Source organism: Salvia hispanica, chromosome 1, assembly GCF_023119035.1.
Source record: "Salvia hispanica cultivar TCC Black 2014 chromosome 1, UniMelb_Shisp_WGS_1.0, whole genome shotgun sequence".
NCBI lineage: Eukaryota > Viridiplantae > Streptophyta > Magnoliopsida > Lamiales > Lamiaceae > Salvia > Salvia hispanica.
Genome location: NC_062965.1, coordinates 21,460,594 through 21,473,760, shown reverse-complemented (window position 1 = coordinate 21,473,760; position 13,167 = coordinate 21,460,594). Strand labels below are relative to the sequence as shown.

Below are 13,167 nucleotides of genomic sequence, written 5' to 3'. Positions count from 1 at the left end.
TCTCACCCACGCGGCTGATTTACACAAGTAATACAACTAAGATTACAAGAATCTAGTTCTAACTATTACAAGGTCTTGAAGCTATCACTACAGCTTCAATCGTACTCAATTGCACCTGCACACTCAAGAAACAAGTTAGAACTACTAAGAGAGATCCTCTCGGATCTAAACACTAGAACTCAACTACACAACAGAGAGCAAGAACAAGAGATCAAAGAAACTTGGCTCAGAACCCGCCGCAATCAACACTGATCTATTCTTCCAGAACTTAGATCCAAGGGAGCACCAATGGATTGGATAGAGTTAACCCTCAGACCACCAATACCTCCACCGTGAAAGCCCCTCACACCAGATCAAGTTCCACCGAACAAATCTCCACACACACTCTTCGGGTTCTCACAAAACCCTAGTTCCACTCCAGTAACAAGCAATCGAAGAGATTGCCTCACACTAGCACTCACAAGAGATCAACCACTCAAAGAACCATGGGAGATCACCAAGAGATGGCCGGAAGTCCACCGGAGAAGAGAGGAGAGAAGAGAGAGACACTCTGATTCACAAGGAAGAGAGAGAGAGAGATTGTGAGTAATGAAACGGCTCAACCAAGCCAACACTCACATAAAACACTCAACCCTACATCCAACGGTCAGAAGACAACATCTGAGAGAGAGGGGCACGTGGCAACATCTGGAGTGAGGAGGTAAGTAATTGGGCTCAGCCCAATTAATAACACCCGGGCTTAACAAATAATCACAGCCCAATAAGAGTCCATCCAAAATCCAACAGCTACAGATGCCAATTTGTGTGTCTAACTAGACCACCAACACTTCATAAAATATCCTTTGTTGGTGTTCCAACTAAATTTATTGGACACAAATATAAGCGTCCTTAAGACGCAAAAAAATATGATAATTTGTTCTCAATTTTTAGGGATGCTTCTCAATTTTTATATCCTTGAAAGATACTCCCTACTTCCCAAGATATTAGAGCCCTTTCTTTTGGGCACATGAATTTATGAGATGTTGTTTAGTGGTGTAAGTGTAGTTTGTAGTAAAGTAAATTTTTACCATAAATAGAAATGACTCAAATATGTTGGGATACCCCAAAAAGGAATAAGGGTCTAATATCTTGGGACGGAGGGAGTATGTTTTTTTAGTGACCTCAAATCTGTCTAAGATGTTATTTTCACAAATAGGATATATTGATCTTATTTCACAAATCAACTACTATATGGAAAGAATGCTACAACATCGCAACATAGATCGGAATCCCACTAATCCTACTCAACCGAGTTTGCAGATTAAGACCAAAAGTCTCCCAGCAGGTGACGAGGTCTGAACCTGTAATATCTTTTAAGACATGGCATTGCATTGCATAATTTTTCGACGACATTAAAAATTTTAAGAAAAAATGATTTCATATTGTCTTCATATGACTCCGAAGACCCAAGTCAATTTCCAAGTCTTTCCAATTCTATACGTTAGTGCAGTTAATTTACAAGTCACAACTCATAGTATTATTTTTCTTCAAAAGTTTTTACGGTTAATTAAATCACTCCCTAGCCAAAAAAATTCCCATTTACAGATTTACTACTCTTTTTATCCATTAAAAATAGTTTAATTTTGCCATTTTGAAATATCCACAAAAAAGTGGTCCTATTTCTAAAAATGGAAATTTTCTATATATCATACCGTGTTTATAGAAATTATAATACTGAAAATATTGTTGTGTCATCAGACACTAATCTATGACCAATTCACAGTTCTAAATTATTGGAGTTTGCCACCAATAATTCTCTGTTTGGTACATCCATTGACCTCAAGTCAACTCATTGTAACTTTGATGAAATTAACATATATCAGTGCTATCATTTTTTTCAAATCCAAATCATGTAGGCCTTACTTGTGGAATTTTATGTGTTTGATTAACTCACTCTAATATAAACAGGCTTTAATTTTTATGTTAAAACTAATGATATAATTAAAATGAAATAAAAATTAATGATGATAATATTTCACTCCAACCATTATGTAGACATTCAAGTGGTGATCTAAAAAGATATCCAAGTGAACTGCGATTGTTTATTTAAACCCGATTGCACATACCTTCATTTGTACACAAAAACCTCTTTCACAATGCTTTCAAACATGTTGTGGTTCATTTGTTTCCTAATTTCGTCCTTCATTTTCACCACTCATTCTTATAATACCAAATGCCTTCATCATCAATCAGGAAACCTTGTTGCTTCAACTCAAGCATGAGTTGATCTTTGATTCCTCTCTTTCTACAGAACTCGTGCACTGGAATAAAAGTGCTGGGTGTTGCCTGTGGCATGGTGTGGAATGTGATGCTTCTGGCCACGTTGTTAGTTTGCAGCTCGAAGGTGAGGCCATTTATGGTGGAATTGGGGATTCATCGAGTCTCTTCAGATTTAAATATATGCAGAAGCTTAACCTTGCCTACAATTACTTTAATGATGTCATTCCAAAAGGTATTGGCAATATGACTTGTTTGACATATTTGAATTTGTCACATGCTGGTTTTTTTGGGCACTGAAATTTTGACCTTAACGAGATTGGCTAGTCTAGATATCTCCAACGAGTTTGGCAATACTCTTAGCCTTGAGAACCCAAATTTGGAGATGCTTCTCCAAAATCTAACCGAGCTTAGAGAGCTCTATATTGATCATGTCAGTATCACTGCTTTAGATGAAAGGCTAAAATGGGGCCACACTGAATCATCACATTTACCCAACCTCACCTCTTTGAGCATGATTGATTGTAGCCTTGATGGCCCTTTGCCTAAATCCTTTTGGCAACTTCATTCCCTTTCTATTCTTCGACTAGATTGGAACAATCTTTCAGCTGTAACACTTCATGACTTATTCACTAATTTTCCAAGTCTGACCACCTAGACTCTTAGTGGCTGCATTTTAAAAGGAAACTCCCTTCCATCCACCTTTGCTAACCTAACCAAGCTGATTCATGTCAGTTTGCCAGATTACTCCTTGACTGGCTCACTTCCTTCTACATTGTTTGCTAACCTAACAGAGCTGATTCATGTCGATTTGTCACATAACGACTTGACAGGCTCACTTCCTTCTACACTGTTTGATAATCTAACGGAGCTGATTCATGTCGATTTGTCATATAACGACTTGACAGGCTCACTTCCTTCTACATTGTTTGCTAACTTAACAAAGCTTATTCATGTCTATTTGTCAGATAACTTCTTCACAGGCTCACTTCCTTCTACATTCTTTGAAGGTCTTTCCAATCTTGTTCATCTTGATCTTAGAAACAACCATTTCAATGACACTTTTCAACTGGACAGTAGCTTGACCAATCTCACAGAGCTTTATCTATCCGGCAGTAGCTTGTCAGTACATGTTGGAAACGTCAATTCAAGTTCATATGGTGGTCTCCAATTAAAAGTGTTACACCTAGCTTCATGTAACTTGTCCCATTTTCCTGATTTCATCAAAGATTTGGATCTGCAAGAATTGGATCTCTCGGCCAATAGTATTGGAGGAGAGATACCAAGTTGGATTTGGGGAACACAACTAAAGAACCTTGACCTCTCAATTAATCTTCTAACAGATTTTCAAAATCCTTACCATATTCCAGCTTCTCTTGAGAGCTTATCCTTGAACTCTAACCAGCTCAGGGGAGAGTTACAGTTGCCCATTCACTTGAATCTAATCTCTGATACTTGTCTGTTGCTAATAATAGTTTTAGTGGATCAATTCCAATCTCCTTATGCAATGGTGCACATCTCGATTCTCTTGACATGTCTAGAAATAAATTAAGTGGCAGCATACCCCCTTGACTACATGAAATCATTCAGGGGCTTGATATGAATCAAAACAACATCAATAGCAGCATACCAGATATTATTTCTATGGATTGTAAGCTACAATATTTATTGCTTAACAATAATAATTTAGAAGGGAAGATCCCAAAATCTCTCAAAAGTTGCATGTCGTTGGAGATTATGGACGTCGGGAACAACAACATCAACGATACGTTCCCGTGCATGCCATCATCCTCATTGAGTATTCTTATTTTGCACTCCAACAGATTCCATGGTGAAGTGACATGTATTATGACCTGGCCAGAGCTTCGAATTCTAGATATATCTTCAAATAATTTCAGTGGACATCTGGAATCAATAAATTCCTCTACTTGGTGGGGAATGACGCAATGGAGTGATGCTGAACCGTACAAAGTTGAAGTGACATTAATCATGAAAGGGCTACGGTTATAACTTGAAAACATTTGCCCAGACTTTGGAAGTATTGATTTTTCTTGCAATAATTTCATTGGAGAGATACCAAATGCAATTGGTTATCTTAACTCGCTTTATCATCTCAACTTGTCCCACAATGCCCTCAACGGAAGCATCCCTCAGTCATTCGGCCTCTTGGGCAAGCTCGAATCACTTGACCTCTCTCGAAACCAGCTAACAGGGCCAATACCGATGGGGCTTGGAGAACTCACATTCCTTGAAGTCTTGAACCTGTCATACAACAAGCTGGTTGGAATGATCCCAAAAGGCCGTCAAATTCAGACAATTTCAGCTAATTCTTTGAAGGAAATCCTGGCCTATGTGGTTTCCCTCTCAACACAAACTGCAGTCACACTGATGAGCTATCACTGCAAGAACACGAAGATGTGGAAGAGAAGAGGGAGATTGAGTGGGAATACGTATCTGCTGCACTTGGATATGTTGTGGGATTTGGAAGTATTGTATGGCTACTTCTATTCTGCAGAAGATTCAGAGCCAAATACTTTGGCAAAATAGAAGAAGTAGTTGAAGACATATTCATTGCCAGAGACATGAGAAGAAGGCGAGCAAGAATGGTAGCCGGGAATCGAGCCAGAAGACAGTAGTGTTTTCTTCATAAGCCGTTTTTGTTTGGTGAGTTTATGTATATGTCGTGTGTTTTCTTCATAAGCAGTTTTTGTTTGGATATGTTTCAATAATTTTTTTTTGGTGTCACTTTAGATAAAATATCTATAATTAATTTCATTTGTCGGACTTGGATTTGTTGTGGGCCGAAGGATTCTAATTTGAAAGGATTCTATTAAAAGGATTCTAATTTGAAAAGAAGCAAAATACTAATGAATAATAATTCCAAATATATAAAAAATCAATAATGAGCTGAAGAAGGTCTAATACGAATTTGGGCTCAGAAGCCCATAGAAAAGTCCACCATGAGTATTTTGTTGTACTTGCAAGTATTTTCATTGGCTTAAGAATCATAGGCTTATAAGAAGGAAAGCGAGCTTATATTGAGACAGAGTTAATATATTTTAAAAATTAATTACTCTCTTCAATATACATGTAAAAATTGAATTTGGAAAATTGGCTCGGCTTCAATTAAGCACTTGCAATTTTCGCTCGACTAATAAACGAACCAAGCTCGAGCACAATTGTTTCTGCTCAGGCTTAGTTCAATTTCATGGACTTGCAATTTTAATAAAGAACTAAGCTGAGCAGAAACAATTGGGCTCGAGCTTGGTTCGTTTACTTGTCAAGCGAAAATTCCAATTGCTTAATTGAAGCCAAATGAATTTTCTAATTACAATTTATGCATGTATATTGAGTAATTAATTTCTAAAATATATTAACTTCGTCTCAAGCTCGTTATCCTTTATTGGACGTATAACTCAAAATGGCTCACTTAAAAAAATCCTTATTTAACATGAAATCAATTGCATATCATATTACAAATTTTTGAACTCAAAGGGATTAATTTTCACCAAAAATAGAAAATAGAATAACATACTTACAATATAAGTAATACACACAAGTAATAAAAACGAATTTATGGGATCTTTTCTTATTGCAACAATCATAATAAGAAATAAATGAAATATATATCCTCCTTTAGTCTTCAGACATCAAGGGATGTGCATCTGATAATGATCTGGCAATACCATGATCATGGCTTGTCCATTAGCAGTTTAGCACTCAATGTCTGAAAACTCCATGTCCTTTGCTTCAGACACTATTGCTTCTTCTTCGAGCTCCATATCATTGGCAGTATGTATTTGGGACATTACTAAACTTTCCAATTCCGTAGCCACTTCTTTCATAGTAGGTCGTATTTGCCCCTTAACATTCAAGCATCTTTTCGCAAGCCTCACAACTAAGTTAACCTCATGTTTCCCACCATCATTCAAAACCTGGGTGTCTAAAATTGCGTGAAGGTTGTCCGCTCTCATATACGCAAAAATTGCAAAGCCAAGTTTCTTTCCACCTCCGTTCTCTCCATTGATATCGGTCGTTGCCCTGTCAGGAGTTCAAGAAGCACTACTCCAAAGCTGTATACGTCGCTCTTTTCTATATACTGACTTGTCTGGTAATACTCTGGATCTAAATACCCAAACGTCCCTTTCACCAGTGTAGTTAGAACTTAGATGAGTCTGATCCACTTCAACAAGTTTGGAAATTCCAAAATCTGACACTTTGACAACGTACTTTTCATCCAGAAGGATATTAGTAGACTTGATGTCTCTGTGATAGATAGGTACATAAGACGCGAAGTGCAAGTATGCTAGTGCCTCCGCTACATCTGTGGCAATTTTCAACCTCATGTTCCATGTTAGCCGAAATTTGGGCTTGGGATCATTAATGAAATTGAAAGCGTCCCATTTGGTAAGAACTCGTAGACCAGAAGGTCTTTGGTCGCCAGACAACACCCTAATAATTTGACCACGTTCTTATGATTGATCTGCGACAGTATCACAACCTCATTGATGAACTGCTCAAGTTGGTTCTCGTCGACCTTATTTAGCTTCTTGATCGCCACGATTGTGCCATCTGATAACATGCCTTTGTAGACAATGCCTTGGCCTCCTCGTCCACATATTCGCTCTTGTTGAAGTGATCGGTGGCTTTCTGTTACGGACTCAATTCCCACATCGGTTGTGAGAACAACTGGTGTGGGGTATATAGACTAAATGGGCTCTCTCTCCTAACAGGCTAGTCTTTTGGGATGAGTTCTCCTGTTTGGTCTGTATCATGGATATCCATATTATTTAGTTATCTTTTGATTCATCAAATCTTTCCATATCTTAGTTTTCTTATTCAATAAGTTAGGGTATAGTATTCTAGTATTATAAATAGGGCATAGATTGTTATTATTTCCATCCTCCAATCAATCAATAAGAATTATTATTTCTCCACTATAGTGTGACTCAAGGTTTTGAAACCTTAATTACTTGCTGCCCGACGGAAGTACTTCCGCACACAGCCCCAATCGATCTCCGCCGACCCTACGCAGGGCGCCGGAATCCTCAACGGCCGTCGAGCAACGCCGCCGGCCTCAGTTAAGGGAAGAAGGCCCTTAACAACTGGTGCTTTCATCGTGATCTCACCCTCCCACCATCTCGAACCGAAGCTACACCGCTGCCTGACGGAAAAGACTCCGCGCACAGCAACTGCTTAGGTTGTCGAGTCCCGCCTGTCCGCCGAGCTCTAGCCACCGGACAACTCTACTTCTGCAACGCCCGACGGGAAGGATTCCCGCGCACCGCGTCGAAGTCAAACCACCATCACCGCCACATTTTACCCTCCATATTCTGTCATCACCCAAGCACTCACTCATCATGTCATCCAACTACACCCATCGGCAATTCGACCACCAGCAACAGTCACGACAGCAAGTTTACAGTGCAAAGCTCGATCTCTTGCTCTCAAAACTAACCGACATGGAGAGGCGATGGGATGAGTCCAAACTTCGCGCAGCAAGATGGATTCGGCCTCCTGACGAGTTTCCTTATGAGTTTCCTGCCCAAGAAAAAAGGGATTATGACGACTTCCGCCGTCCATGGCCACCGACGTACGATCAGCGCCGCTGCAATCCGCCGGCAAGATTTCGTGACCAATACATCGACACGCGGGACCAACGTGGGAGATATGGCAATGATTATCGAGATTTCTCTCACCGATATGTTGATCAGTACGTGCAACATGACTATACTACTCGCCAGCCATCCTGTTGGGACCCGCCGGACGCCCGTTCCCCTAGACGCAACCAAGCCTATGATGAAAATGTTGATGTTGGGTATATGAGACAACATATTCATGAAGACACTTGTTTTATGACTCATGACATGAACTCTTCACGTGGCATTGAGAAGAGAGTAGGATATGGGTGTATTTCAAACATTGAACCAGGACATCACCCTTGGCAGCCGGACCGAACACGACATCAACAACAACCCTCCTGCCGGCAAACACCGAGTCTCTGCCGCTCAGCAGCGCCACCGCTCGCTGCTGCTGCACCGTCACCGCCGCTGCGATCAGATCGTCCGCAAAAGCAGCCAGATACAACGTCGACTATTGAGCAGCCACCCTATGCTGCACCAAGAGCTTGTCAGCCGTTGCAATCGCTGCCCGTGTCAGCTCCATTCTTGGCCTCTACTCATCATCCACTGGTTGGTGTATCAAGCTCAAGGAAAGAGGAGTGGGAAACACATTTGCACGATGGTGAAGAAAAGAGGGAGGATAAGTTGACAGAACTTAATAGTGTGTGGAATCAACAAGAGAAAGTGAGTGACTCTACTGCCAAAAGAGAAGAAGATGTCAATAAAAAATTTCCGAAGCTGATCGAGAAAGAGATAATAGCTGATACTCATCAATCTAATTTAGAGACGAAAGAAAAGGATTTCAGTGTGTTGATTGAGAAGCCAAGCAAAAGAGAGAGCATGAAGATTCAGAGCCTTGTTGATGAGCACACGGATGAATTTGAAATACAGAAGCAGGACAATCAATTAGAAATGAAAGAGAAACAAAGGTTGTTTCTAAATGATCTTAAATTACATACGGACGGATTGGGTAAGAAAGGAGGGGCGCACACTTTGCAAGCACTTGCTTATGTTTATGTGGATTTGAATGTCACTGACATTTCAAACATGAATCTTCGATTACCATCGCTCAACGCCGATGCACGGTTGATTCCTCCGCGTAAAAACAAGCCGTGTTTGAGCATTGGACGTGTGGCAGAGCATTCCATTTTAGCGTTGAATTTGGACGACCACATCAGTCTGCATTCGTTAGCGTTGAATTTGGACGACCACATCGGTCTGCCTTCATTGATTTTTTATGGAGGTGATGAAGGGAAACGCTCAGCTGCTCGGTGTGTGTTTGATCCAGGAGGAGATGCCTCGCCAAAGCTTGCTTTCAACTCTCATCGTTGCTTCGTGGTTTCCACCTTGAGGACAAGGCGGATTTTAACCGCGGGGGAGTTGATACGATCCTCTATATCATGGATATCCATATTATTTAGTTATCTTTTGATTCACCAAATCTTTCCATATCTTAGTTTTCTTATTCAATAAGTTAGGGTATAGTATTCTAGTATTATAAATAGGGCATAGATTGTTATTATTTCCATCCTCCAATCAATCAATAAGAATTATTATTTCTCCACTATCGTGTGACTCAAGGTTTTGAAACCTTAATTACTTGCTGCCCGACGGAAGTACTTCCGCGCACAGCCCCAATCGATCTCCGCCGACCCTACGCAGGGCGCCGGAATCCTCAACGGCCGCCGAGCAACGCCGCCGGCCTCAGTTAAGGGAAGAAGGCCCTTAACACTTTCTTCAATTCGTTTGTTGTGAAAAGTTTGGTTTTGCCAAATGTTCCCTCACTTGTTTGTTGATGCTGGAGAAGAAGCTGTTTGAAGAGATCTTCTTTGAGCTTTCTTTTTTCCTCTTCTTGAACACCTTATGCAACCAAAAACGTAGTAAAAGAAGTATAAGTCCCAATGAAGTACCTAAACCTGCGTGAAAAATTTGGAAAATTATAATAAATTATACGATAATTCTAAATTTCAAATCCAAATTATATACTCCCTCCGTCCCAATAAATATGCAACATTTGGTTTCCGCTACAAGATTTTATACTTATTTTGTGAGTTAATGAAGAGAGAGTAAAGTAAGAGAGAAGAAAAAGTAGAGATAGAATTGTTTCCATTTTAAGAAATATTTCATTTTTATTGCGACAACCTAAAAAGGAAAACGTTGCATTTCTATTGGGACAGAGGGAGTACTACATATAGCCCCTCCAAAAATAAAATTTATGTGTCCGCCTTTTATATCGAAAAAATAATATCATTGTACTAATAAAATTATCAGTACAACATTCTTTCCTAATTGGACTACATTGCATATTACCTATCTTGAAAAAAATGAATATCAACACACATCGTTCAGGGAACATCATTGTATTAGTAAGACAAAGTTCACACTGCATTCACTTGTGCAAATTTTTTAATTCCACTCCAAATGCACATGATTAACCATATCAATCTAATAATCAATCAATACCATTTCAAATTTAATCGAATTTTACCTATTAAGACAATTTTGATGTTGTTGGACAATGGCAATGATGTACATGCACTTCCCTCCAATTTTCCCAATTTGTACATGTACAATCTGTCACATCATACTTAATTTTTCCCAAATATTGGAATCATGGGACAATTGAGAAAAAATATCAAATTTATAATGCAATCAATTATTTTGAAAGTCGAGAAATTGACCAGAAACGGATGTTTTTTCACCAATTTGCCCTTTAATAATTTAGTCTTTCTCTGCATCAATTTTATGAAAACTAATACTCCTTCCTTCCCTGAAAATTTGTTACATATTTCTTTTTTCGTCCGTCCCTAAAAATTTGTCACCTTTCACTTTTACCATTCTTGGTAGTGAATCCTACGTTCCACCAACTCTTTTACACTCACATTTTATCATAAAACTAATATATAAAAGTAGGACCCACATGCCACCTACTTTTTCAACTCACTTTCAATTACATTTCTTAAAACTTGTGTCGGGTCAAATGGTGACGAATTATTAGGGACGGAGGTAGTAATAGTTTCAAATAATTTTCAACAAAAAAAAAAAAACTTTGATTGGCCATCACAATCTAAAATTTAGTGATTCCAATAAATTTTCATAGAAAACTATTGATGAATACCTTTGGGAATGGGTACCCGGCAACAGCCCCGGCCGACGAAATTGATGTTTCCGTTGTTCGGGCAAACGCCGACATAAGAGCTCGTGTCTGAACAAAAGCCTATGCAGGCATCGTGGGAATAGTGGCCGCCCACAGCTATGCTTGTCGCTCCGAAGTCGTCGCAGCCGATGGTGGTCAGCCAGTTGCTTTCCGACAACGTATATTGGGTCCCCCGACAAGTCAATGATGCTCGAATCGCCTGAGGATACATTATAGCAAGTTCCATAAATCAGATAGGGGTACCGGATCCCGATCTGGGCCGGGTCATCAAGGCTTATGTCAACCACTTCTATAGTCTCGTTAATGATGTTTAGGTAGGGTTTGGGAGGGGTGGTGGAGGTGTTGCAAGTGATGTTGAACGATGGCCCGAGAGAGCAACGTGGCCCGACTCCGAATGGATATGGAATCGTTACGTTTCCGCAGTGTCACACTTGAATGATGTCACATGATTTTATGAGATGTTTTTTTATGTGTTAAGTGGTGAGAGAAAATATTTTTATATAAATATAATAAAGAACTTTTTTTAAAAAAAGTGTGACAGATTTTATGGAACAAATTAAAATGGAAAGTCTTGCATCTAATATGGGATAGATGTAGTTTGTTTGTCAAGTAGTATTAATTATGACTAATTTACTGGTTCAAGGGTTTATACTTTCCTTCTAAATTATCTATGCTTAGAGAAATGTGAGTAAGAAAAAATTAGTGTAACCTAAATTTTACTTTTATGTACCATAATAATTTTACTATCAAAATGAGACATTTAATAGCAAACTGAGTTAATACAATTTATTAAAAGCAAAACCACATCCAAGCTCGACTCATATCCTGTAATAATTTTACAATAAAATCAGACATTTATTGCAAACTGAGTTAGTGCAATTTACTAAATGCAAAACCACAAACAAGCTCGACTCAGTTAATATTTAATTATTTAAAATTAGTTTTTTTTTCAAGTTTATCAAGGGCCATACACCTTTCGTTTGGTATAAATGAAAGCCGTTAGTTTCGAGTGGTTTCAAACTCCAGAACGTGTGGAGCAAAGAGATGGTCGAGAATGTGTCATATTCTATATCAAATCAATAAGGACCATCTTTAAATTGGTGAGATGTTTTGAACCATAAACACATCTTTCTTTAATTTTAATAATCTGAATATTTCTAAATGCGCTTTTCATTTCTTTTATTTTTCTAATTACAAATTTATAATTTAACATTTTATAGAAGATTCACAATTTTGCCAAATGTATAGCTGAGATTAAATAACCTAAATGGTTATATCGTTTACATCAACCATAAATCCAAGTCATAGCGGTATATCGCAAGTCATTTTATACAAAAACACACGGCACTGAAAAGTTTTTCTCCAATTAAGACAAGAGACTTTTATGAAAGAAAATGATAGTATATCATATTGTATTTCTAAACAATTGCTAAGTGTTTAATTCCAACTCCACAAGAATTTCTCATATTTTCTATAGAACTTTACAGGTTTAGCCAAGAGTTTCATTAATGGTAATAACTGAATATTTTGTTTTCATTTATCGAACAGTGTCGAAATGACTTGATATGTTTATGGTCAACATCATCATTTCATTATTTTTTTGGACTTAAAAATTGTTGGCAATTGAAACTAAAAATATAATATATAACAGTCCCACATCGGTGTCAAAAGAAAACTGAAACTAGTATATAAGTCTCATGGACCCTCCTCCTATCACCAATTGGTTTTAGGATGGAATCCATGGATTTCTATCATGGTATCAGAGCGGGTCACCGACTGTGGGTCAAATTTAACTGACCCAGCAGTATATCTGGGCCGAAACCGAAAAAATGACTGACCCAGCAGTATATCTGGACTTAAAAATTTGGGCCAAGTGGTCCAACCGATCGAAAAAAATTGGGCCGATTGTCCAATCGATTAGAAAAAAAGTCCAACCCCTCCAAGGTGAAAAAAAGTCCAACCCCTCCAAGGTTCACCTTGAAGGGTTTGAGGGAGGGTGTTGGCAATTGAAACTAAAAATATAATATATAACTGTCCCACATCGGTGTCAAAAGAAAACTGAAACTAGTATATAAGTCTCATGGACCCTCCTCCTATCACCAATTGGTTTTAGGATGGAATCCATGGATTTCT

The 13,167-nt window shown here is 38.6% G+C and overlaps 2 protein-coding genes and 1 pseudogene across 2 annotated transcripts; 1 reads left to right on the top strand and 2 right to left on the bottom strand.

The window, feature by feature from the left end:
* The first annotated feature begins 2,147 nt into the window (after positions 1 to 2,147).
* Positions 2,148 to 4,892, top strand: LOC125189952 (annotated as a pseudogene).
* A 1,077-nt stretch (positions 4,893 to 5,969) lies between these two features.
* On the bottom strand, positions 5,970 to 6,602 carry LOC125189948 (wall-associated receptor kinase-like 8). Its single transcript, XM_048087163.1, has 2 exons — positions 6,361 to 6,602; positions 5,970 to 6,297 (listed from the first exon to the last, which is right to left on the bottom strand). Exons 1-2 carry the CDS (start codon positions 6,600 to 6,602, stop codon positions 5,970 to 5,972), a joined length of 570 nt encoding a protein of 189 aa, XP_047943120.1.
* A 2,770-nt stretch (positions 6,603 to 9,372) lies between these two features.
* On the bottom strand, positions 9,373 to 11,446 carry LOC125204931. Its single transcript, XM_048103708.1, has 2 exons — positions 10,996 to 11,446; positions 9,373 to 9,793 (listed from the first exon to the last, which is right to left on the bottom strand). Exons 1-2 carry the CDS (start codon positions 11,258 to 11,260, stop codon positions 9,615 to 9,617), a joined length of 444 nt encoding a protein of 147 aa, XP_047959665.1. The 5' UTR covers positions 11,261 to 11,446; the 3' UTR covers positions 9,373 to 9,614.
* Between the last annotated feature and the right edge of the window lie 1,721 nt (positions 11,447 to 13,167).